At 38.1% G+C, this 25873-nt stretch overlaps 2 protein-coding genes across 12 annotated transcripts in view; one reads left to right on the top strand and one right to left on the bottom strand.

The window, feature by feature from the left end:
• The window catches only part of SASS6 (SAS-6 centriolar assembly protein), a 40357-nt gene extending 31729 nt beyond the window's left edge, over positions 1–8628 (bottom strand). For all 3 annotated transcript variants that reach the window (XM_055584979.1, XM_055584980.1, XM_055584981.1), the window contains exons 1-4: positions 8172–8628; positions 2774–2834; positions 802–881; positions 286–390 (exon numbers count right to left, since the gene is read on the bottom strand). In XM_055584979.1, coding sequence (XP_055440954.1) covers positions 286–390; positions 802–881; positions 2774–2834; positions 8172–8470 — 545 coding nt within the window. In that variant the 5' untranslated portion in view covers positions 8471–8628. The remainder of the gene's footprint in view (positions 1–285; positions 391–801; positions 882–2773; positions 2835–8171) is intronic.
• The window catches only part of TRMT13 (tRNA methyltransferase 13 homolog), a 19273-nt gene continuing 1969 nt past the window's right edge, over positions 8570–25873 (top strand). The window contains exons 1-11 of one of the 9 annotated variants that reach the window (XM_055584989.1): positions 8591–8707; positions 9758–9844; positions 13362–13408; positions 13496–13562; positions 16912–16974; positions 17154–17223; positions 17470–17576; positions 17928–18095; positions 20687–20759; positions 23923–23997; positions 25259–25691. In XM_055584989.1, the coding sequence (XP_055440964.1) occupies positions 9818–9844; positions 13362–13408; positions 13496–13562; positions 16912–16974; positions 17154–17223; positions 17470–17576; positions 17928–18095; positions 20687–20759; positions 23923–23997; positions 25259–25691 (1130 nt within the window). In that variant the 5' untranslated portion in view covers positions 8591–8707; positions 9758–9817. Of the gene's footprint in view, positions 8739–8768; positions 8960–9757; positions 9845–13361; positions 13409–13495; positions 13563–16911; positions 16975–17153; positions 17224–17469; positions 17577–17927; positions 18096–20686; positions 20760–23922; positions 23998–25258; positions 25692–25873 lie in introns of those variants that run through there. The other 8 variants (XM_055584988.1, XM_055584987.1, XM_055584986.1 and 5 more) reach the window with 8 other exon arrangements.

Here is a 25873-nt window from a genome sequence, read left to right as displayed (position 1 = left end):
TTTTATAATAACTATAAATAGAATATAACCTTGGGAAAAAACACATACTTGATACTATTAAATACTTCAGGTAACTTTAATGGCTTTGTCAAGATATGAAAATTAGGGGGTAAATATTTCTGGTTTTATAAATTTGAGATTTATGGAGCTCTTTGCACAGCTTTGAAAAGAGACACAGATACTCAAAATACATAAATATTTTGCTGTCTTCTTACAAAGACTCTTCTTACAAAGAAGAGTGTTTCTCGAGAGAAGTTTAATGATAAGTGCTCTCCTGAGACTTACCTTGGAATTTCTTTCGCATATTCTTGAGTACACTGCTGGAGGAGATCTATGAATTTTTGTGGGAAAGCTAAGAAGTCTACCAGAAGACCTTGCTGGAATTTTAAACTATACAGAAGACAGGAAAAGAAATTTTTTTTTTAGAATTTTAATTACTGTATGTAGTTATAAATAACATCCTGAAAGGTTATTTTTTTATTTACTGAACACCCATCATAGTCAAGAACTAAGCTAGGAAACTTTGATTTTTATAGAGCTTATTCAGTGGGAGGGAAAAGGTCAATAAATCTAGATAAAGCTCCAAATTTCTGAGCTGTTTTAAACAGAATGCTAATAATCTATGAAATATGTATTTTCAAAAACAGCCTGAAAAATTACAGTATAGTCCAGTGATCCCCAAATACTTAATTGTTCCTAATGAGTACGTGTTTCAAAGGAATAGCACTGATACATACATAAAACTTAAAAACTTACTTATTCTTAGATTAAATATAAGATCAGAAAAATAAATTTAGTTACCTCTGAAAATCTTCCTCTGAAATAACAAGGTTATACAGAAAAAATGGATCCGCGTCATCAGTCAGACGGATAACTAAATCCTAAAAGAAAGATTGTTATTTTTGATGTTTTCAGTAGATCTGGCTTTCAGAGTAATTTCTTCCTCCATGGAAGTGAAATCATAATAGCATCAATGCACCTCTGTTATAGCTCAGAGGGCTCTGTTTTCTGGTGCTGCTAGGTTTTTAATGTCTTTGGAGATTTTAGCATCTTAAACAGCAATGGATACTCTGCTCCTTGAGAGCCACATGGGGTGCAAGGTGAGAAGTGATGGGGTCTATAATAGTTAATTAAATGCTAGGAGCTGAAAGCTGACGAGTATCATTCTATCAGAGGCTTAGGAAAGTTCAGACCTACCTCTTGCTCTACTAAGATAATATGACAAAAATATTCTTTACCACTGATGTCACATTCAAGTATATTTTCAGTTTCCCTCAAGTTAATTGTCTGGTATTTCCAAAATGGCAAATACATCAGCAGAAATGACAGTCATCTACCCAGGTAAGAAAGGAGCGTTTGTTTCTCAGGCAGAGGACAGGGGTATCAGGTGACAGGTTGCCAGGGTTTCTTCCTAAAAGCCTATTCTCTACCACTCCAGGTGGCCACTGATGTGGAACCCCCATCTGTTTTCAAGTTTCAAACGAAGTGAATACCTTTCACAAAGACCACTTTTCAGGTAGTTAAATTTACTGAATGGCAGATCATCACAGCATCTAAAGCCAACAGAAAAGTCCTGTACTTCAGAAAACACTGGCAGAAGGAAAACAGGACTAGCAAGATGTCAGAGCACTAATAAAGCATAAGCATTCAGGTTAAGAATAAGTTTCTGCCTTGAAATAAAATCTACTTGTGGCTACTGAGGAATTGCTAAGGTCCTAGAAAAATCTAAACCACTTATGAGTAGAGCTAGAAAATAAAGAGGTATAGCAGGCATAAGGAATAAATATAAGAATATATACTCTCTTTCCCAGAAAATTTGTGGCTCAGCTGGTAAAGAATCCATCTGCAATGCAGGAGACCTGGGTTCGATCCCTGGGTTGGGAAGAGCCCTTGGAAAAGGGAAAGGCTACCATTTCAGTATTCTGGCCTGGAGAATTCCATGGACTGTATAATCCACGTTGGTCAGTCCATGGGGTCTCAAAGAGTCGGACACGACTAAGCGACTTTCACTCTCTTTTTCACCCTGGAAGATTAGCAATCTAGGTATTTGCTCTGTCTCAGAAGGCCCTGTTCTTAAAGCAGCTTTATTTAAATATTTTTTTAAACCCACCCCAAGATGCTATAAAAAAAAACTGAAGCTGTTACTATTAGATCCTTGAATATGTTAAGGGAAAGCTATAACACAGAGAAAACAGATGTATTTCTTCACCCTCCTTTCTGTATCACATCTCTGTTAATGACTCACACTTTTAAATCAGATAAGACTGATGCTCTTAACAACTATTGTCAAAAGGCAAAAAGATTCAAGAATATCTCCCTGCAGTGCTTCAATTCATTCTATACTCACATTTATATGAAATGCCAGTTCTATATATATTCGAGTAACTTTAAAAAGTGCAATGAGGGAATTCCCAAGCAGTTAGGGACTCCAAGCTTCCACAGAAGGGATATGGGTGTGATCTCTGGACTGGGAACTAAGATCCCTCAAGCTATGTGATGCAGCCAAAAAACTGCAACGGGGAAAACCTAAGGAGACTGTTGTCCCAATCTCCAACTCTTGCATGCTTTAGAAACATATGGTATATCATCTCTCAGTTGTTGTCTTAGATTTTACCATCCCAGATCTGCAAGTTATTAAATGGCCCAAAATTAAAAAGCAAGATGATATTAACACAAGATCTCACATTCTTAAAGAATTAAAACAACTATAATGTACTAAATTACCATTTTTCAGAAAAAGAAAAATATTTATTTCAAAATATATAATACCAACCTTTCTGTGAACGGGGTTAGAAACTGATTGTAGTTCAATGCTCAGTCTAATACTCACTCTCCTGTATGAAAAGATATGCCCAACTATCAGAAACATTCACATGCAGTAAATTATTACTACCATTTGTATAGCTAACATTTTCCATTTTAAGCCACAAGATCCTCCACAGGTTGTCCCTAACTTATGAATACATGTTTGGGAAACTCGATGGATTTGAAATTTAACTTCCTGTTTTTCCACAAGTAATCAGGTTTTTAACCTGATGCTAAATTTTTTCTCTCCTGTAAAAAGAGGATGTTGTGAGGATTAAATGAGATAAATGATGTGGAATGCCTATTATTAGCTTGGTATACAACCTCACTGGACTGATTTTCAAATAGCATCTACTGAAAACCAAACCATCAGGTTTACGATTTTTCACATAAAAATATGAACTGAAAATAAATAAAAAATAAAAAACTGAAATGACCAAATTAATTTGAGAATTAGAATACTCTGAATGTCTACAACCAAGGAAATAAGATAACATATTCACTTTCCTTATGTACACACACACACACAAATTTTTCAGATCCACAAACTACGTTGCTCAACGGACTCTCCATACAATATAAGTACTATCAACAAGTTAATTATCTATCTAATCCTAGAGCAACTCTAAACCCTAAAAGAAAAAAAAGAAAAAACACAGCTTTTTGCACATTCTATACTGCATCTTAGAAAATTCAGTATCAAACAGAGGTATATAAATAAAGGTGTTCATAAACATTAATCAAACCGAGCAAAAATGTTAAAAAAAAAACACTCAGGAAATAAAGGGGTAATGGTGAAAATACATCTCTGCACAAGTGGTTCTCAAACTATTCTGCTAGAATTAAATAATAATGGTCTTTTCCTGATGTGCAGGGAAAATAAACTGAATTTGTTCGATATTAAGTTATTTTTTTAAAGATGTGTTTTAAACTTTTTTCACATTCTACCACAGAAGTACAGACATAACAACTGAGTGTTGATGGAAAAACCTGGTAATAGTTGACTCAGCCTAGATTCAATAGTTTAGTCTTTTATGCTCTGACTTGCAGTTTGCATTGGTTCAATCCATGTGATTTTAGTTAAATTTCTTATTGAACATATGATTGGATGTTAAATTTTAGTTCACATGATGCGATTACCATAATTTGTATATTAATATCTAAAAAAGAACAGTATCGGTAAACAGCACCAAGATAGGAAGAATTATCTTTAAGTAAGAAAATGTTTCATTTCTATTTTTCTAGTATCTAAAGCAATATATGTGAAAATATTGAATTCCTACTCCAATTCCATTTATGTATTCTTAGGCAGTGGTGGGCAGAGGGGCAGAGGGGAGGAACACAACAACTTTCAATTTCCTAACTTATAAGAAAAGTGAATCCAGAGGGATGGAATGGGGAGGGAGGAGGGAGGAGGGTTCAGGATGGGGAACACATGTATACCTGTGGCGGATTCATTTTGATATTTGGCAAAACTAATACAGTTATGTAAAGTTTAAAAATAAAATAAAATTAAAAAAAAATAAAGTATAAGATAAACCAATAAAAAAAAAAAAAAAAGTGAATCGAGTCAGGTTTGTGAGGGCCATTCAGCTCTACAATGTCATTATGTTTGGTTTTCATCTTCTGAAGCTTTTCCTAGTACATACTCCCATAATGATATGACACTGTGGTTGATAACTTTACACTTTTTAAAATGTGTGGGTTTCTCAGGTAGCTCGGTGGTAAAGAATCCACCTGCCAATGCAAGAGATGCAGGAAGATCCCCTGGAGTAGGAAATGGCAACCCACTCCGGTATTCTTGCCTACAGAATTCCATGGACAGAGGAGCCTGGCAGGCTACAGTCCATGGGGTCACAAAAAGTAGGATATGACTGAGCGTGTAACACACACATTTCAAAAGCCTATATGCATTAGATGACGGGAAGAAAAAGAGGAGAACCCCATAAGTTAAAACTATTTCCCACATTCAGTTTAAAAACCTCCAGAGCAGTAACTTGTAGGAAAATGTGAGCTTTCAGAGGATCCAAAATCAGAAATCTTTTCTCCACTGTAATGGTGAACATCATAGGAACAGTACAAAACAAGTTTAAAAAAACAATTTTTAAAGTGCTGTTTCTCAAAATAAATTTCATAAATCTGCATAACATCCTTCCTGTCAGTTAGATTTGGCATTAGCAGAACTGGATCCTAGCCACCTCTGCCACCTAATAGCTCTGACCTTAAACTCTCAATTCAAACAAAAGCTGCTCTACGCCAGGTACTATGCTGGGTGCCAGGGATACAAACAGAAATAAACATGGTTCATGACCTCATATTGAGATGATATTAAATGACTTTATCCTAGATTTGCTTCTGATGGTATTCTAAGGCTTTAATACATACACTATTAAGTGTCTGCCAGGCACCTTGCTTATATCAACTTATTTAACAACAATGTTGTTAAGTAAATATTATCTCCGTCATTCAAAGAAAGAACCTGAGATGCACAGAGTTGCAAATTTGGGTAAGGTCACACTACAGAGCCCAAATCTGAACTCAAATCTTTCACTTATACCATGCTATCTAACAAACAAATAAGGACAATTAATTTCAACATAGGCAACTTTGAAAACGTCCTTATAAAGAAAGAATTTAAGACAGACATAGAAGTCGTGAAAAAAAAAGCATCTGAGGTAGAAGGGAGAGCTGGAGTAAAGATAAAGTATTAAGAGAGTATCAGGTGCACTCAGAGGATAGCACGTAGGCCTGCATGACTGCTATATTGGGAAGAGGAGCTTAGGGGAAAAATAAAATGAAAAAGCAGGTTGGTGTCAAACCATGGGCTTCAAAATTTTGTACCACTTTTCTCCAGACATAGTTCTCTGAGCCCTATCACTGTCTTCAACTGAAGTTCCTTTTTCTCTATGACTTTAGTTCCTTTACTTTACTTCATGCATTAATCACTCTTCAATAATAGCTAATGGTTAGTGAATGCTCTTAAGTTCCAGGCACTGTTCTAAGTACTTTATATGTATTATTTTATGCTTATAATAATCCCACAAACAGGTACTTTATTTTTATCAATTATAAGGATGAGGCACAGAGAAGTAAGAAAAACTGTACAGAATCAAGCAGTAACTGGTAAAGTAGAATCTAAACAGTGTGGCTCCATAGCCTATTTTTTTTAATGTAGAAAACAGAGGGATTATAAATCCTTTTTTTTTTAATTTAAGTACAGCTGATTTACAATGTTGTATTAATTTCTACTATACAGCAAAGTGACTCAGTCATACATATTCTTTTGCATATTTTTTCATTATGGTTTATCACAGGATATTAAATATAGTCCCAGACCTTGTTGTTTATCAGAGCCTGAACTCCTAACCTGTGCTATACTACCTCTAGATGGAAGAACTTTTTGTTTCCTCTATTAAAGTGAGTTCCTTGAGAGCCAGAATGAAAATAGTTTTGTTGCTGTTGCTGTCATTGGAGTAAGGTGGTAAGGAGAAGAGCTTTATATTCTCAGCACCTAGGACAGTGCCTGGTACACAGCAGGCTTTCATAAATATTTGAGCTGAACTGGCCTTGACTACGTAAGTCTGGACTATTTTTCCCATAAGAGGTTGGCAAACTTTATCTGTAAAGGGTCAGATAGTAAATATTTTCGGCTTTGCCAGCCATAAGGTCTCTGTCACATTTATTCATTTCTCCTCCTATACCACAAAAGCAGCAATAGACAATTCTTAAACAAATGAGAATGGCTGAATTTCATAAAACTTTGTCTACAAAAAAAGGCAATGGGCTAAGGAGCTTCAATACTGGAATTAGAAATTATGCCCCCCACCTTTCTTTCTTCTTTCTATAATCATTCTAGAACAGGGCTATCCAATAGAGATACAATGGAGCCACAAATATAAGGCACATATATAATTTTTAATTTTCTGGAAGTCACATTAAAAAACATAAAAGAAACAGATAAATTTGTTATATATTTAATTAACCCTACATATCAAAATATTGTCATCTTAACACATAATCAATATAAAAATTGAAATGTTTTCCATTCCTTTGTTTCTCATAGTAAGTCTTCAGTCTAGTGTGCATTTTACTCTTATGTACCTTAGCTCACTTTACATCCATTTCAAATGTCAACTATAGTTGCTCCCATATTGGACAGCATAAAAGAACCACCACCTAACCTATAAATCTCCACTTAACAGCTGCTGGTCTTGGTACCATCTACTTGCCTGGCCTGCCATTTGATTTTGAACCTAATTCTGAACTATATACCAGTTTCACATTATTGGTAGCTCAATATACCAACGTCTTCATTTTTAGTCACATTTCCACACCTGATCCTCCTAACAACCAACCATGTAGGTAGGCATGTTATGTCAGTTTTACAAATGAGACAGCTGCCACTCTGGTGGAATTGAGACAAAATTGAAGTCTCCTGACCTTTCGCCAGAAGAAGAGGAGAAGGGGACGACAGAGGAGAAGGGGACGACAGAGGATGAGATGGCTGGATGGCATCACTGACTCGATGGACGTGAGTCTGAGTGAACTCCAGGAGTTGGTGATGGACAGGGAGGCCTGGCGTGCTGCGATTCATGGCTTCGCAAAGAGTCGGACACGACTGAGCGACTGATCTGATCTGACTTCTCGCCAAGATCTCTCTACTTAAGCCTCAACAGCACCACCTCATTTGTCAAAGTTGTAATTCTGCATTTATCTGTGAGACTATTTCCTACCCCACTAGAATGTGAACTCCACGAACGCAAGGACTTTTTCCTGACCATTGCATCCCCAGTGCCTAGCAGGTGTTTTGCAAACATGCAATATTTGTTTAATGGATAAATGAATTTACGGTGTTCCCCAATCGTCTTTAGTCTATTAAAAGTAATTTATCTTATTTCTAGTAACTAATGTGAAAAAGAAGCAATATACCATATAGTTGATTAAATCGAAGCTTAATTTACTTCCAATATAACGCAAAAAAGAGTGGTAAAATGGCTGGGAACCAAGGCCTGAGTTCTAGTGCCCGCCCTGCGTTGAACTCGTAAGCCCTCGAGTAAATTAATTTTCTCAGCAGGAGTTCTTATCTGTCAAAGAGCAAAGGACTATAATGTCCACGATAACGTTCAGAGATAAGTTTTTCTTTAAATTAATTTGATGCAGGTCAGCGTCCCATTCCTCACACCCTTCCCTTCTCGGCGACGGAGAACTTACTTAGTGAGAGAGAGCCAGGTCCCAGATAAGTCTCTTCCCGGGGACTCCTGCTGGATACCCTCCCGCAGGCCGCTGCGCACTGGCGGGGGCCGCCATCTTTCCCCTTGGCCCGACCCCAACCGCCACCCACGGGCACGGGGTAACGCGAACCTCACCTCTCCTCGCAGTCTCTGCATTTCACCTGCAACGGGACGAGTTGCTGGAACAAAATCTGGCTCATGCTGAACCGCTGCCCTGGCCGGTGTGCGAAAAAATAAAACACAACAGGCCCGGCCCGAGATATTAGCTTCAAAGACTTCCGGGTCCTGTTAAGTTTGAGTTTGCCGCTCTGCTTCCGCGGAGGAGGCGGAGAAAGCGAAACAGAGGGAATACAAAGGAGGTTTGGACCTCGCCGGCCACCATCAACTTCTTCCGGTTTTACGAAGCTGGGGTGGTAAAGTTCCGGGTATGGCATTATCCTGCGTGGAGGGACCTGACGCAGCCATATTTGTTACGGGAAGGGGGCCGGAGTGAATCTGAGAACTTTTCGTCTCTTCAGCCGATCAATGCTTGCCACCCGGAGTGAGCCCTGAATTATGGCGGCCGCTGCGCTGACGCCGCATGGAACTGCCTTTCCAGAAGAGGGGCGATGCGGTTATTTTGTGGAAAAGAAGAAGCGGTTCTGCAGGATGGTGGTGGCAGCCGGAAAAAGGTTCTGTGGTGAACACGCTGGAGCCTCGGAGGTCTGGTATCGCCTTACCCTCTCGAGGGTCGGAAATAAGTTTCCTGGTCCGGCACCTCCCCTCTGACAGATTTCTGCTTCAGCCCCCTGGATTTTGCAGCTTTTCCTGTGATAAACGCAATACTGGCCTCTCTAGGGAGAAATGATGAGCCGTAGTGAAGTGCATTGTTTTATTTAAGTAAAGCGCCAGCAGTGACCCGTTTATCTTGATACCAACTCATGGTAATGCTAGATTTTAGTTTTACTGCAGACTACCGCTTCTTGCGCTCGGCTCACTCTCCGCCTTCCTGATGGGAAATGGTGGTTTAGAAAGAAGAGTGATCAATGAAAGAATCCAAGGTTTCACTAATTGTGTTTTCATTGTTTCGTGAACGATAATCACGTCTTGTGAATGCGGTTGAGAGAAACTTCTAAAAATTTTTTATTTAGACGTACAATCTTTTGAAAGCAACTAGTAACTACTTTGCTGAAAAGGGGAAGGAAAGATTTAAAAAACACGTAAGAATGAATTCTTTTAAAATTGAGAACAGAAAGTGTACAGTTTTGCTCGATTGTACATATGATTGTATTGTCAAGCAGCCTATATTTTTATGTATGTGTATTTCTTTAGAGTATATATGACAGGGCATTTAAAAACAAGATCAGCATAATGCTTATAGAAAAAGAGCATGTTTCATAGGTTTTAGGAAGATTAAGCCATAGAGAAAACCATTTGATTTCCTGCCTTCTGAATATCCAGTATTATTTACATTATTTTTGTTTGTTAGATGGTTTATCCTCCTAGGCAATATCCAGTACCAATACCACTGTAGAACCCCTTCATCTGCTACTGATCCCTCATAGCTATAGCTCTAACTCATATTTTGATTTAACCGATACTTGGCTGGAATGAAGTGTACTGAAACAAGCTTATTCTTCTTTTGACCTGTGACTTACAGGAACTCTGAAGTACACTTTCTGTTGTATTTTGAGAGGACCAGCAAACATCCCCTGACTGAAAAATGAATTTTATGATTGCAGGAGGATTTTGTTCTCCCTGTTATAAGGCCTGGTATTTCACCTTAACCAGACGTCCAGAAGATGACAGCAGATGGAAACAGTAGTAGAGTATGACTAGATCCTTACAGGGTAATCCATATTCCTGCAGAGGAATGACATCATGTTATTAATCTCTTGAAAAAAGACTGAAAGCTCCAAGTGGAAACACTTTCAATGACTATAGTTTGGTTTTCAGTTTGGGGTATCCTGGACTTGCCTGGTGGCTGAGACCGTAAAGAATTTGCTTGCAATGCTGGGGACCCAGGTTCAATCCATGGGTTGGAAAGTTCCCTTGGAGAAAGGCATGGCCACCCACTCCAGTATTCTTGCCTGAAAAATTCCATGGACAGAGGAGCTTGGTGGGTTACACAGTGGGAGACACTGAGCAACTAACACTTTCACTGAATCTTTAATTTTTGTTATGAGTATATTGTTTTCATCTCTTTTCTTAAGTGTCATATATGGCTGAGTTATAAGTACAAGTATAACTTGTACTTATTTTTACCCAGTGTTTCTAATGTGGGGGTGATTTAGCCTCCCCAAACAATGTTTGAAGACATTTTGGTCGTCACAGCTGAAGACTGTTTCTTGCATCTAGTGGCTAGAGGCCAGAGATGCTGCTAAACATCCTACAGTGGGCAGGACAGCCCCCACAAAAAAGAATTATCCAGCCCCAAATATCAGTAGTGCCAAGGTTGAGAAGCCTTGTTTCTAACAAATAACAAATTCTAAAAGTACTTTCTTCCCGTACTTATCATTCATTATACTTTGGGAAGTTAACATAGAGTCTTCTCCTTCATGGAGTTTAGACTTTAAAGTCAGCAAATAGGGAAGAATATGTGCTTTATCTTCAAAAGATATTGAAAAGTCTCTTAACTTGTTCATGAAGTTCAGTGAACATCATTTTGTGGATTCGCTAGGAGACAGAACAGAACTGAAATAGACTGAAAAAGAAATTGTTAATACTAGTAATGAACACAGCATTTGCTGTATGAACAGCACTGTGCTAACATTTCTTTTGAAACCTATTAGCTCAATTTTTACAACCCTTGAGAAGTAAGATACCTTATTCTTAATCTTTCATATGAGGCAGTAAGACTTCAGATCATAGAGTTAGGAGCCGATAGTTAGGAACTGTTAGAAAAATTAGGAATCTAAGCAGTCTGACTGACCTTTGGTTTTGACTGTTATACACACTTGCCAACACTATTAACTATTAACTCCTTTATTTTTTCTGAGTACTTGTAATTAAATCAATGTAACTTAGAAATGAATAGGATGTTATTATTCTGTACCAAAAGCTGCAAAGCCAGCAGAGTATGATCACGTACCAAGTGGTTAAAAGACCGTATAGACATCCCTAACTGACTGTGGCTCAACTTATGATTCTTTGGCTTTATGATACTGCAAAAGCAGTGGGCGTTCAGTAGAGAGCATACTTTGAATTTTGAATTTTTCATCTTTCTGGGGCTGGTGATACACAGTACTGGGCAGTGTCAGGAGTCAGGGCTCCAGGTCAGCCACAGTATCACAAGGGTAAACAACTAATATGCTAACTGTCATTCTGTACCCACACAATCATCTGTTTTTCACTTTCAGTACAGTAGTCAATAAAATACATGAGATATTCAACACTATTATGAAATAGGCTTTTAGATGATTTTGCCCAACTATAGACTTTTGATAAATGTTCTGATCACATTTGAGATAGACTAGGTTATGCTATAATGCTCGGTAGGTTAGGTATATTAAATGCATTTTTGAGAATATGTCAACTTAGGATGGGTTTACTGCTGCTGCTGCTGCTAAGTCACTTCAGTCGTGTCTGACTCTGTGAAACCCCATAGACGGTAGCCCATCAGGCTCCACCATCCCTTGGATTCTCCAGGCAAGAACACTGGAGTGGGTTGCCATTTCCTTCTCCAATGCATGAAAGTGAAAAGTGAAAGTGAAGTCGCTCAGTCGTCCGACTCTTAGCCACCCCATGGACTGCAGCCTACCAGGCTCCTCCGTCCATGGCATTTTCCAGGCAAGAGTACTGGAGTGGGGTGCCATTGCCTTCTCCGCACAATGGGTTTATCAGGATGTAATTCCATCATAAGTTGAGGAAGATCTATCTTTAGTTGTGTCTGAGACACACTTTTCCCACACATTTTAACATCTCTAAAATCAGAATATTTTCTAATATCAACGATATTACGATTACATAATATAATCAATATGTCATAATTTAAACCGGCAGCATTTTTTTCCTTAGTGTCCCTAGAATAATAGTGTATATCTAGTCAGTGCTGTCATAGATTGAAAATTACATATGTAGGCTTTCTCTATAACCTGTTTGAAGCTGTAGATCAATGTTATCCAAAGCAATATTTGCTCATATATACCTAAACGAGCTACACTAAAGGTTTTTTTTTAATTGAAGTATAGATGAAGTGAAAGTTTAGTCGCTCAGTCGTGTCTGACTTTTTGCAACCCCATGGACTGTAGCCTACCAGGCTTCTCCGTCCATGGGATTTTCCAGGCAAGAGTACTGGAGTGGGTTGCCATTTCCTTCTCCAGAGGAACTTCCCGACGCATGGATCAAACCTGGGTGTCCCACATTGTAGGCAGACGTTTTACCATCTGAGCCACCAGGGTACAAATGTACAATACAGTGATTCACAATTTTAAAGGTTATACTCCATTTACAATGGTTATAAAATACTGGCTATGTTCCATGTGTTGTACAATATATCTTTGTAGTTTATTTTATACATAATAGTTTGTACCTCTTAATCCTCTGCCCCTATAATGCTCCTCTCCCCTTTCCTCTCTTCAGTAGTTTGTTCTGTATATTTGTGACTCTGTTGCTTTTTTTCCTTATTTTTGCTAGGAGTATTGTTTTTTTAGAGTCCACATATAAGTGATATCATACAGTATTTGTCTTTCCCTGTCTGACTTATTTCTCTGACCATATCCTCAAAGTCTATCCATTTTGTTGCAAATGGCAGAATTCCAGTCTTTTTAAAGGCTGAATACTATTCCATAGGGGGTGTGTGTGTGTGTTTACCACATCATCTTAATCCATTCATCTGTTGATGAATATTTATGTTGCTTCTATATCTTGGCAATTATAAATAATGCTATTGTGAACATTGGGGTACACATATCTTTTTGAATTAGTGTTTTTATGGATATGTACCCAGAGGTAGAATTGCTGGGTCATATAGTAGTTGTATTTTTTGTTTTTTGAAAACCTTCCTTACTGTTTTCCACAGTGACTATACCAATTTACATTCCTACCAACAGTGAATGAGGATTTCCTTTTTTCCACATGACTGTCAGTATTTGTTATTTATGTTCTTTTTAATGATAGCCATTCTGACAAGTATGAGGTGATATCTCATTACACTAGAGATTTGTGTTTTAAACTCGATGATCTGATTTTGGGAGTGTTTTGTTAATGTGCCTTTAAGGTTTCCTTAATCTTGTTTTGGGATAGCATAAGCTTAGGATTATACTGAAGTTGTATCTAGTATCTGTAAGCAATAAACTTGATATATAGTTAGAATAAATATGTTCTTTTTTTGGTGGTTGTTTTTAGGAAGAAAATGCTCGGAAAAGAATTCTGTGTCCTTTAGATCCAAAACAGTAAGTATGGGTTGGAGAAGGGTTTTTCTATGCTAGAAACAGTGATTATCACAGTCTTATTTTAAATAATTTTCTCTTTAAATTTAGCACAGTATATGAAGATCAACTAGCAAAGCATCTGAAAAAGTGTAACTCAAGAGAGAAGCCGAAACCTGTAAGTGTTTGGTCAGTAAAATGGAATGGTAAAATAGGTGCTATGTAATATTTATATATACTTAGTAGATTACAAATATGAGCTTTTAACAAAGCTCTTGCTTCAAGAGACTGAAATACGGTAAATACATCTGAGTGTATATAGGACATTAGACTGTGAATCCACTAAGAGTCCTAATTCAGGTAACAGATGATTTTGCAACAAAAATAGTATTCAGAGAGTAATTCCACAGTTTATCTATTCAAAAATACTTAGTGCCAACGCTAGTGGTAAAGAAACCACCTGCCAGTGCAGGAGACCTAAGAGACACAGGTTCATTCCCTGGGTCAGGAAGATCCCCTGGAGGAGGGCATGGCAACCCACTCCAGCATTCTTGCCTGGAGAATCCCATGGACAGAGGAGTCTCGGGGGCTATAGTCCATAGGGTAAAAAAGACTCAGACACAACTGAAGCAACTTAGCACATTAGCATACAAGTTTATTTCAATAAAATATGATCCCAGTCTTCAGTGAACTCTTAAGTTCAATGAAAGAAGTAAGTGTACATGTGATAAGAGCACATACTTGCATTAAAATTAAATCTGAGGGATCAAGAAAGACTTTCCAGAGAGAGTAACACTTGAACTGAGTCCTTTTTTAAATATATAATTCTTTTTTTTTTTTTTTTTTTTCTTTTTTTTGGCTCTGCTGGGTCTTCGTTGCTGTGTGGGGTTTTTTCTAATTGTGGAGAGCAGCGTCTACTCTCCAGTTGCAGTATGCCAGCTTCTCATTGCGGTGGCTTCTCGTTGCAGAGCACGGGCTTTAGGGTGCGCAGGCTTCAGTCATTGTGGCACATAGGCTCAGTAGTTGCTGCTCCCAGGCTCTAGAGCACAGGTCCAGTAGTTATGGCGCATAACTGCGCCTGGATAATAATCTTCCTGGATCAGGGACCAAATCTGTCTCCTGCATTGGCAGACAGATTTTCAACCACTGGACGACCAGGGAAGTCCCAACACCACTGTCATTTGACAACAGATTATCCCCATACATTTCCAAATGCCTCCTAATTGAAACCCAGTAGGCCAGATGGCATAAGTTTAAAAAGAAAAAATGTTTACATTAAGATGTGTAGTAGAAAAGTGATGACTATCCCTAGTTAGCCTCTTAGTAAAAAGAATGTTGCCTTTACTTTCAACTATGCATGGAGATTATCTGGCTTCCCTGGTGGCTCAGACAGGTTCTTTAGAACCTGCCTGCAATGCAGGAGTTGTTAGTGTTAGTCACTCAGTAGTGTCTGACTCTTTGCAACCCCATGGACTACATGTAACCAGCAGGCTCCTCTGTCCATGGAATTCTCCAGGCAAGCATACTTGAGTGGGTTGCCATTTCCTTCTCCAAGGGATCTTCCCAACCCAGGGATTGAACCTGGGTCTCCTGCGTTACAGGCAGATTCTTTACCATCTGAGCCACAAAGGAACCTGGGTTCAGTCCCTAGATTGGGAAGATCGCCTGGAGAAGGGAATGGCTACCCACTCCAGCATTCTATCCTGGAGAATTCAATGGACAGAGCCTGGCAGGCTACATTCCATGGGGTTTCAAAGAGTCGGACACAACTGAGCAACTAACATTTTCACTTTCACAGGCATGGAGGTTCTCTTCCTTACCTAACTGTTAGGCTTTAGTTAAAGCAAACAGATTGAATATGTGTTCTGAGAACAGTTTGAGAGAAAAAGTGAATTTATTAAAACTGAAATACCCCTGTAAATTTCCTGGTGATTAGGACTCCATGATTTCACTGCTGAAGAACCAGGTTCAGTTCCTGGTTGGGGAACTAAGATCCCACAGGCTGAGTGGCACTGGGCCCCCCAAAAAAATGGAATACCCATGCACAGATTTCATTGCATGCTAGGGACACAGTGAAAAGGAAAGGGAGAAAAGCAGTGGGGTGACCAGATAGAGAAAAGAAACATAGAACAGTTTTTGTCTAGTACACTATGTAAAACATGAAACCCAGGTTTTGCTTTACTAATAGTTGTAGCTATTAATAATTTTCTGTTATAGTTTTGTCAGTTATCCAACAAAACACTCTAATACTCACTTTCTAACCTGTTCCACTTAATCACTAGTTTCTCTTATTACCCATATAAGTAAAAGTAGCAACCCACAATCCGCACATTACTTCTCTGCCATTTGTATAACTAACGCCTGTGCATTAATGTCTAATATAACTAAAGTACTTTACATAATGTCTCAGGAGTTCTTTTCACCTTCAAAAGAGAATTTGTAGAAAATTACACTATTTCATTCATTTATGTCTACATGGTCTAATACGTAGCCACTGCTGCTGCTGCTGCTAAGTCGCTTCAGTCATGTCTGACTCTGTGCAACCCCATAGACAGCAGCCCACCAGGCTCCACCATCTCTGGGATTCTCCAGGCAAGAACACGAGTGGGTTGCCATTTCCTTCTCCAATGCATGAAAATGAAAAGTGAAAGTGAAGTCTCTCAGTCGTGTCCAACTCTTCGCGACCCCATGGATTGTAGCCTACCAGGCTCCTCCATCCATGGGATTTTCCAGGCAAGAGTACTGGAGTGGGTTGCCATTGGCTTCTTCAATGTAGCCACTAGCCATGTGTAACTATTTAAATTTGAGTTAATTAAAATTAAGCAAAATGAAAGTCCAGTTCCTCAGTCACACTAGCCATATTTCAAGGCTGTAGCTACCATGTTAGCTAGGGCAGATATAGAACATTTTCATTATTGAACATGTTGAACTAGATCCTTACTTAGAGTCTTTCTGTCTCTGAAAATGGACTAGAAATATCTCACTATGTTAATTTATACAACATAGTATCACAGGACATTTCTATATTCTGTTTTAATTAGTATTTTAAAATAGAAGAAATCAGACCTAAACCATTGTAATATTTTTTCATATCTGTTTGTGGCCATGCTACCTATCTGATAAACAGCCATTTGTAGTTGGGCCTTTGTTTTTGCTTTAACAGTTAGCAAAAGTAACATCCTCAGTCTATGCTAGAGATAGGTAAAAATGTTCATAGAAATTACTAATGAATTTCTTTAGACTATAAATGTCTATTCAGATAGCCAGCTCACTAGAATGTAAGATCCAGCAACACAGAGATTTTTGTCTGTTCTGTTCACTCTGGTGAATCGTCAGCAACTAAAGCAAGTTAAGGACCAGACTAGTCTCTCAGTAATTATTTATGAATAATTTTTTCATGAATAAATGAATGGAAGAAAGAGAAGGTGGCAGGTGCAGAGTATTAGAAGGAATGAATCAGTTTTTGGCCTTAATTTTTGTGAACTCTTCACATTAATAACTTTTGTTATCATTTTGTTTTTGTTAAGGACTTCTTTATTCAAGATATTAATGCAGGTTTAAAAGATGAAACTGAAATACCAGATCAATTAGTAAGTACTTGACTTTTTAATTTTATGAGGTGTTCTAGAGCATCTCCACACTGTAAATAAGCTTACAATTATTGTTCAAATTTTTGAAATAAATTAACTATTTTGACGTAAAGTGCGTTTTCTTATAGAATCAATGTTATCAGTTCCCAGACCAGCTCATGTCCCATTTTTGTATATAGGTTCCAATTTCGTCTCTCTCTGAAGAGCAGCTGGAAAACTTAATTAAGAAATTGAGAAAAGCAAGTGAAGGTAAGTCTGCCTAAATTTACAAGTTAAATTTTATTAGAACAATGAGGTAGTATATGAGTTGAACTTCCGTGGTAGCTCAGACAGTCAAGAGTCTGCCTGCAATGCAAGAGACCCAGATTCGATCCCTGGATTGGGAAGACCCCTGGAGAAGGGAAATTTCTCTGTGGTTTAATATTACTACCATTGCTTAGAACCCTACAGTTTCACACTTGGTTGTTTAGGCTTGTGTGCTTTTATTTGGCACAGGTTTGAACTGCACACTTAAAGATCAAATTATGTCCCATCCAGCATTGCATGATGCCCTTAATGACCCTAAAAATGGTGATTCTGCAGCCAAACATCTGAAACAGCAGGTATGTTTAAGCCATAGTAACTCCACTAAAAATGGCCTTTTTGTTCATTTGTCAGAAGCTAACATTCTATTTTTTCTAAAATAGTATTAATGAAATTTTGTTTAGATTATCTTTCATGGTACAGAATCTCCATTTCAAACAAGGTTGTTCAAACATATATAGAAAGTCCTTGGCATGGATAGGGTTCTGAGTACTGCATGTTAAGTATTTAAAAGCAGGAGAAAAACTTTAAAGCCAAACAAAAATTACCATTGTGAACATGGTGCCCTATACAGAAATTGTCTTGCTGTTTTTCCATTTGAGCCACATGTTTTTGTTCTAGTTTATAAAATAATCTCGTGAAGTTTGCAGGCTTCTATTTTAGGTAATATTGAAAATTTAAAGTTACTTGGTCCAAGAAGATGCTTTGTTGAATTTGGAGCAGGAAAGGGAAAATTATCTCATTGGGTTGATATTGCCTTAAAAGATGCTGAAAAAGTTCACTTCATCCTAGTAGAAAAGGTGACCACAAGATTCAAGGTAAGTGAAATCCACACTGTGGTATATTTGTAGCCAGATTTTGTTTGCACTTAAAAAGCCTCTAAAAGAAAATGAGTTTTTTGTATTTATTTGATTGTAGTTTTTTATTCTAATTATATTGGTGACTTAAAAAAAAAAAAAAAAAAATTGGTGACTTAAAGGTAATTTTTTAATCTAAATTTCTGAGTTCTTAAAATAATAACAAAGACAAGGAGATATGTGAAAAGAGCCAAGCTCAAGCTAGCAGTTAAAAGTCTTGAGTCCTTACCTACCTCTGAAACTTACTGTTTGTTCAGTAAACATTTATTGAGCATACCACCAGAACCATGACAGATAATGAGTAGATAAAGTCAAATAATACAAGAGTCCCTGTGTTCTATTATGTTCAGAGTGAAAGTGAAAGTCACTCAGTTGTGTCCGACTCTTTCGACCCCATGGACTATACAGTCCATGGAATTCTCTAGGCCAGAATACTGGAGTGAGTAACCTTTCCCTTCTCCAGTGGATCTTCTCAACCCAAGAGTCAAAGCCAGGTCTCCAGCATTGCAGGTAGAGTCTACCAGCTGAGCCATAAGGGAAGCCCACTTATATTTAGAAAGAAGAGACAAATAGATAAATGATTATTTTTTTAATGGTGTTAAAATATGAAGAAAAAAAAAGATGCTGCACAGAATACAGTGTGGGTTCAAAGGAGGGAGTGACAAGTTTTACTGCAGGGAAGGGATGATAAATGGCTACATAGAAAAAGTGATGTTTGAGGTCTGTCTTGAAAAGTGAGTATTTGCTAGGTACAGGGTTTGAGAAGCATTCTAGGAAGCAAGAACAGTGTAACAAAATGCCTGAAAAGACAGGGGAACACAGGAACATTTCTGTGTGATGGAAGTACATGGTGTGAAGTAGAGTTCAACAGTGAGATGGGAGAAGTGGGACAGATTCTGGAAGGGGTCATATTTTATGCTATGGAAGGAATTTGACTTTATCCTGTTACATGCTGGGGATACAGTGGAAACAAGATTTAATTCTTGTCTTCAAGAAGCTTACATCTAATGGGACAGTTTTATAAGTATATTGGTTTAGTACACTAAGTGATAAGTACCAGATATGTAAGAGTTCTACCAGAAGATGAAACACCAGCCTCAGGTTTCCTGAGGAGAAGGAAGCAGCAAAGAAGAGATTTAAGGAGTATATAAGGATTGGTGAAGTAAATAGAGTTTTTAAAAGTTCATCTTAGCAGTATCAGAAGAGTATGAAACTTGAACTAGAGAGATTAATAATAAGATACTATCCTATGATCCCGGAGAAGGCCCTGGCACCCCACTCCAGTACTCTTGCCTGGAAACTCCCATGGACAGAGGAGCCTGGTAGGCTGCAGTCCATGGGGTCGCTGGGAGTTGGATACGACTGAGCGACTTCGCTTTCACTTTTCACTTTCATGCATTGGAGAAGGAAATGGCAACCCACTCCAGTGTTCTTGCCTGGAGAATCCCAGGGACGGTGGAGCCTAGTGGGCTGCCGTCTATGGGGTTGCACAGAGTCGGATGCGACTGAAGTGACTTAGCAGCAGCAGCAGCAGCATCCTATGATCCAGGTAAGAAATGGGCCAGAGCTAAGGATGTTGCAGTGAGACAGAGAGGAGGGAAAGAGTATGAGAAATGTAATGATAGTGGGAGCCATGAGACTTGATTAAGTAAGACGGAGGAGTTAATTCTGGTGACCTTTTGTGCCTTAAATGACTTAAGTGGTGTTCTTCCCTCAGACAGGGAATGTGCCAGAATGAAGGGGAAGAATAGTTCAGAGGGAGAAATAATGAGTTCAGTTTTGGGTGAGTTTGCTGTTGAAGTAGAACTTTCTGTTTGACAATTGAATTTGTGTATGCTCATCAGAACGGTCTGGGCCACAATGTAGATTTATCAATCATAGGTATATGGATATAGGTGAGAATGGTTGTGATCTTTCAGGGAGAGTAAGAAGAGAAGCAAGCCACAAATAGTGTATTAGGGCCTGATAAAGATAAAGGAACCGGCAAATAATCTTAGTTAAGTCAGTTAACATCTATGAACATTAATGCCTTCATCAGTGAATTGGGGATTTTTAGAATTAAAGGAAATAATGTGTACATTATAATTTATGAAATGTTCAAGGCTTATAAAAATGTGATGGCTTCCCTGGTAGCTCAGCTGGTAAAGAATTCACCTGCAATGCAGGAGACCCCGGTTCAATTCCTGGGTTGGGAAGATCCGCTGGAAAAGGGATAGCATACCCACGCCAGTGTTCTTGGGCTTCCTTGGTGGTTCTGTTGGTGAAGAATAACCTGCAATGCAGGAGACCTGGGTTCGATCCCTGGGTTGGGAGGATCCCTTGGAGAAGGGCAAGGCTACCCACTATAGTATTCTGGCCTGGAGAATCCCATGGACTTGTTATTTTCTGTCACAGAATATACAGTTAACAATTCTACTTTTTAAATACTAAAAAATAAAATGGAAAATTATTAGCTCTGACTTTTGAAAATAAATAGAAATCTTTTTATTTTCATAAAGCTTTTTTTTCCCTTACGTGAAACCCATTGTTATAATAATGTTCTATTTGTACAGGTAGATGGCAAACACAGAAAGAAAAATTCAGTGTTTGAAAGACTTCAAATTGATATTCAACATTTGTGTTTGAGTAAGTTGCATAACTTTCAGTTGCTCTTCCATAAATCAAAGAACTTTCAAACTCTTGAGGGTTGCTTAGAAATCCAATCAGGCAGAACAGTGCTTCAGGAAAAACAAAATTAATCCGTTTTTAATGTAGAATTTTATATCTAACATTTAGAAAAATATAAATGGGATGAGGGTTGACACTCTAAGAAATTGTTTTTCAGGATCAGCTAGGCATGAAATGTCATACTAGAGAATAGTTTAATTCCCTATTTATCTACATCTTATCCCACATCTTCCTCTGTTGATTTTCTCTTCTTGGGCAAAGACCTCCTCTGTAGCTTCCTGAGAAACACTTGCATCAGAGAGAAATTTGATGCCTTGCATTGTCTGAAAATATCTTTAACTTTACCCTTACACTTGATTTGGCTGGGTCTTTTCTGTTTCTGGGGCTTCCCTTGTGGCTCATCTGGTAAAGAATCTGCCTGCAATGCAAGAAACCTGGGTTTGATCCCTGGGTTGGAAACATCCCCCGGAGAAGGGGAAGGTTACCTACTCCATTATTCTGGCCTGGAGAATTCCATGGACTGTATAGTCTATGGGTTCACAGAGTTGGACACGACTGAGTGACTTTCTATTTCTAAGAATTTTGAAACTATTACTCCATTAGTATTGTTGTTCAAAAGTTCAGTGCTGTTCTGAGTCCTGACCCCTTATATATCATCTCCTTTTTTCTTTCTAGAAATTTATAGGCTCTTTTCTTTGTCCTCAGAGTTTCACAGTAATGTGTCTTGTTGTAGTCGTATGTTTACCTATTGTGTTGGGCACTTGGTGTGCTCTTCTGTTTATAGCAGTGGTTCTCAACTAAGGACAGTTGTGGCCCTCAGGGAGGATTGACAACGTCTGAGATATTTTTTGTTGTCAAAAGAGGAGACATGTTGCTGGCTAGATGGATACAGACCCGAGCCCTGCTAAATATCCTATAAGGTACAGTACAGTTCTCCACAACAATGAATTATTGGAGCCAAAAGTTAATAATGTCAAGGGTGAGAAATCCTGATTTAGAGATTCCAGTATTCTCAGCTTTCTGGGAAATTTTCCTGCATTCTGGGTAATTTCTTTGCGTTCTTTCTTTCTTAATTTTCTCTACTTCAATTTTTATTTTCTCCCTTAATGGGAGAACTTTTATGATTTAGTTATTAGACCTCCTGGAATAGTTCTCTACTTTTCTTGAGTTTACTTCTCTGTTCTATATCTTTTATCTTTTTTTTTTATACTTTCACAAATTTCTTCAACTTAATTTCTTCTATCATAGTTTTAATTTCTAAGATCTTTTTCTCTGAATTTATCTTTGTTATTTTAACTGTTCTTTTTTTCATAATGCAGTATCTTTGTGAGGATATTAACAGTACGTTTTTTAAGAAGTATTCTCCCTTTAGAGTCTGTTTGCACTCAGTTGCTCTTTTCCATTTGTTTTGGTCTATCTTTTTCAACTTGGAGGCTCTGCTCAAACATCTGTGCTTTTTGATGGTGTGTTCATAGTGAGGATCAAGGGACTATGAACTCTTGAGTCTTCAAGTGGAATTGTTGACTTCAAGCTCCAGTTTGAAGTAACTTGTCTAAAACATGATCTTTCCTCTTGGGCTGATCGGGTTCCCCAAATAACACTTTTTGATCACCTGCCTAGAGGGTAAGAGTCTAGTTACTAATGTTGTGGGACCCAGTGAGGAGTAAGAGCTTCATCCATATGCATACTCACTTAATCCTGCTATTTTACCACACATCAACTTTCTGCTTTGGGCTTCCCTCATGGTTCAGACAGTAAAGAATCTGCCTGCAATGTGGGAGGCCCAGGTTTGATCCCTGGGTTGGGAAGATCCCCTGGAGACGGGAATGGCAACTCACTCCAGTATTCTTGCCTGGAGAATTCCATGGACAGATGAGCTTGTCAGGCTACAATCCACGGGGTCACAGAGTCAGACATGACTGAGTGACTAACACACACACACACACACACACACAACTTTCCACTTCTTACCGTCCATCAGTCCAGTGACCTCCTGTCTTAATTGCTTCAGAGGATTATCCAGTTGTCCACCAGTTGGTAGAGGTAATCATCAAGTGGCGATGAGATGTGGATCTGACTACTTCTTAAACAGACTTTCTGCCAGTGCGCTGTTACTCATAACAGAACTGTCTCAGCTCTTCTTCCAAAATCCCTGATGCCCCCAGTTCCATAAGGGCTTGCTTAGACAACCTTTCTCTTCACTCTGATATGTAAGTTTCTTAAGTCACTTTACATGGGCAAACTGTTCCACTTGTTAGCAATTTCTCCTACCATGTGATACCATCTGAAAGCAAGCAACAGAAAATTTGAAATATTTACTAAGGACCTCCATTGGACAAATAACTGTGCTGGGTGCTATAGCTGAATTTGTAGGGGGAAACATACTTTTCATTTCAGAAACTTATAAAAAGGAAAATGAATTGGATGGTGGGGGGGTGGGGGTGTTGGGAACAGAAGCCATAACTGTGTGTGATGTTCTGCATTTTGCTACATTACCTTGTAGATGTCTTTTTTTTTTTTATACTAATATTATGACTCTTTTATTCAGAACAGTGTGAAAAGCTAAAATAATGTCTTATTCTTATATAAGATTATATCTTATTCAAGATACAATAAAAGCTATATTTTTAGTTTGATAATATGGAGTATATAATATTGTGTAATGTAAAATGTTGGTTGTATTATTCATGTGTATTTGTCATATATATTAGTTATGAAAAATAAACCTTGTAGGGAAATTTTTTAGTCCTTTTATCAATCGGTAATAATATTGAGCTAAATAAGGCTTCAACAGGGTAAAGTCCTGAGTCAGTATGGAATAGCACTGGCCTAAAAAATCAAGAAGCTTTAAATTAGGAGTAAAGGACCTGCTGGGGATGAGGTGGGAAGAAAAGGAAAACAAAAAACTTTTTAACTAATTCTCTCCATATCAGTAGTCATCTTATGTTACTTATCAAGTTACTACATCTTTGAGCCCCTTATTTCTAAGCTATAAAGTGAGAATTTTTTTGTTTGTGCCTCTTTTGGCCCTAAAATTCAAAGATTCTAGTTAGTTCTCTTTGGAAGCCCACTTAATGCCTTATCTCACAAGAGAACTAACTTAGTTCTTACTTCATTTCAGACAAGATTCCTTTGCTAAGCAAAGAAAAACTACCTGTTGTAGGAATTGGAAAGCATCTGTGTGGTGTGGCAACAGGTATGTAAACATATGAGTAATGTTGAGATGAACACATTAAGTTTTAGCATGAAAGCGTCTCTTTTCAGTAGTTTTAATCCCTTGTTTGTAACTCATTATCTTCTTAGTAGCACTCGCCCTGTATTATATCCAGTTTTAGAGCTTTCCTATTTAGTTGCTCATTTTGGCCACTTTGCAGGATAAATTAGGAGTTTTTGTAAATGCTGTATCATAAGGGCTTCCCTGGTGGCTCGGACGGTAAAGCGTCTGTCTGCAATGCAGGAGACCTGGGTTTGATCCCTGGGTCGGAAAGATGCCCTGGAGAAGGAAATGGCAACCTACTCAAGTACTCTTGCCTGGAAAATCCCATGGACAGAGGAGCCTGGTAGGCTTCAGACCATGGGGTCGCTAAGAGTCAGACACAACTGAGTGATGTTAAAAAAGGGTGGGGGTGGGGGGAACCTTAAAGTTCTTTGGGTTATATTTCATCCAAAAAGGAAATCAGTCATTTACAGAAGCTATTATGGTTCTTTTCCTGAAGCTACTCATTTTTTTAGAATTGCTTAGAAAGGACTCTCCCACTAGAAGATGATTATTTATCAAAATTCTAGGGGAAACAAAAAAAGAAATGTTAAGATGTGTTGTCTTAAACTTGGATCCATCAGATGTAGTATGATAAAGTAGACAGAACATGGGCTTTGAAATCAAACAGTACAGGGTTCAGCTTTGTTGTGTAACTCTGGCAGATTAAACTTTGAGCCTCCGTGAGGCCTGCTTTCCACATTCTGACCCTGTTCTTCTTAACTCTTCACTGTTTGCTGTGAATATCTTACATTTCAAGACTGACTCTGAACGTCAGCTTCAGCAGATGCTTAGCTGATGCCTTTCTTCTTTCTTTTTTTGGGTTCTTTAAGCTCAAAACTTCCCTGGAATATATATGTAGAAAACATAATTTTTTTCTTTGCAAGTCATTTCCTCAACAAGGGTAGGAAAAATGAGAGCCAGTTTGAGTAGTTGGACTATAGTTTTTCAAATTTTAGATCTTAAGCTTCACATAGTTTTTTGGGGGTGGGGGAGTTGACTTTTTGCAGAATAAATCATTAGAGAAAATTATTCAGTAATGAGAAAAGAGCAAATATGAACAAAGTTGATATTAGCACAGGTATAAAGCTAAGTAAGTTTTTGTTGTTGGGCTTTTAAAACCATACTGCCTAATAAATGTAAAAATGACTTATTTTTAAAGATGATGTGGTTTGGGGGGGCCACATAATTGTGTTTGCAGATCTTGCATTACGATGTTTGGTTGAAACCTATGCTGCCAGTTGTGAGGAAAGGAATGAAGAACCTTTAGCCAAACGCATAAAGAATGATAAAACAGAAAAAGAAATTAACACTTTGGCCAAGGAAGGAAATGAAAAAAAAACCCCAGAGAAGCGGAGCCCTGTGGCTGGCATTGTTATTGCGCTCTGTTGTCACCACAGGTGTGATTGGAGACATTATGTGGGCAAAGAATATTTCAGGGCTCTGGGCCTTGGAGCAGTGGATTTCCACTATTTCCAGCGAATGAGTAGTTGGGCGACTTGTGGGATGCGAAAAACGACTTTGGAAGCTTCAAATAGTTCCACAAAAAGAAGAGATAAACAGAATGATGGCAGTGAAGAGCACGATGATGGAGGATACAGAATCACTGATGACAGCCCTGAGGGTTTGCCTGGGTGAGTGACTACTTTGAAGCGCACCGCACTAAGGCAGAAATACTTTATTATTGCTGTACTTTATTTTTAGATGAATACTGCCAAAAATTCATTCATGAAAATATATTTTACCATCTAATTTTAGAATAAGTTAAACTACACACACTTTTATTGTGGCATTAACAAAACGTATCTTTGAAGCA

Source organism: Bubalus kerabau, chromosome 6 (genome assembly GCF_029407905.1).
Source record: "Bubalus kerabau isolate K-KA32 ecotype Philippines breed swamp buffalo chromosome 6, PCC_UOA_SB_1v2, whole genome shotgun sequence".
NCBI classification, from domain to species: domain Eukaryota; kingdom Metazoa; phylum Chordata; class Mammalia; order Artiodactyla; family Bovidae; genus Bubalus; species Bubalus kerabau.
The sequence above is the reverse complement of the archived record's forward strand: the minus strand, read 5'-3'. Positions and strand labels throughout refer to the sequence as shown.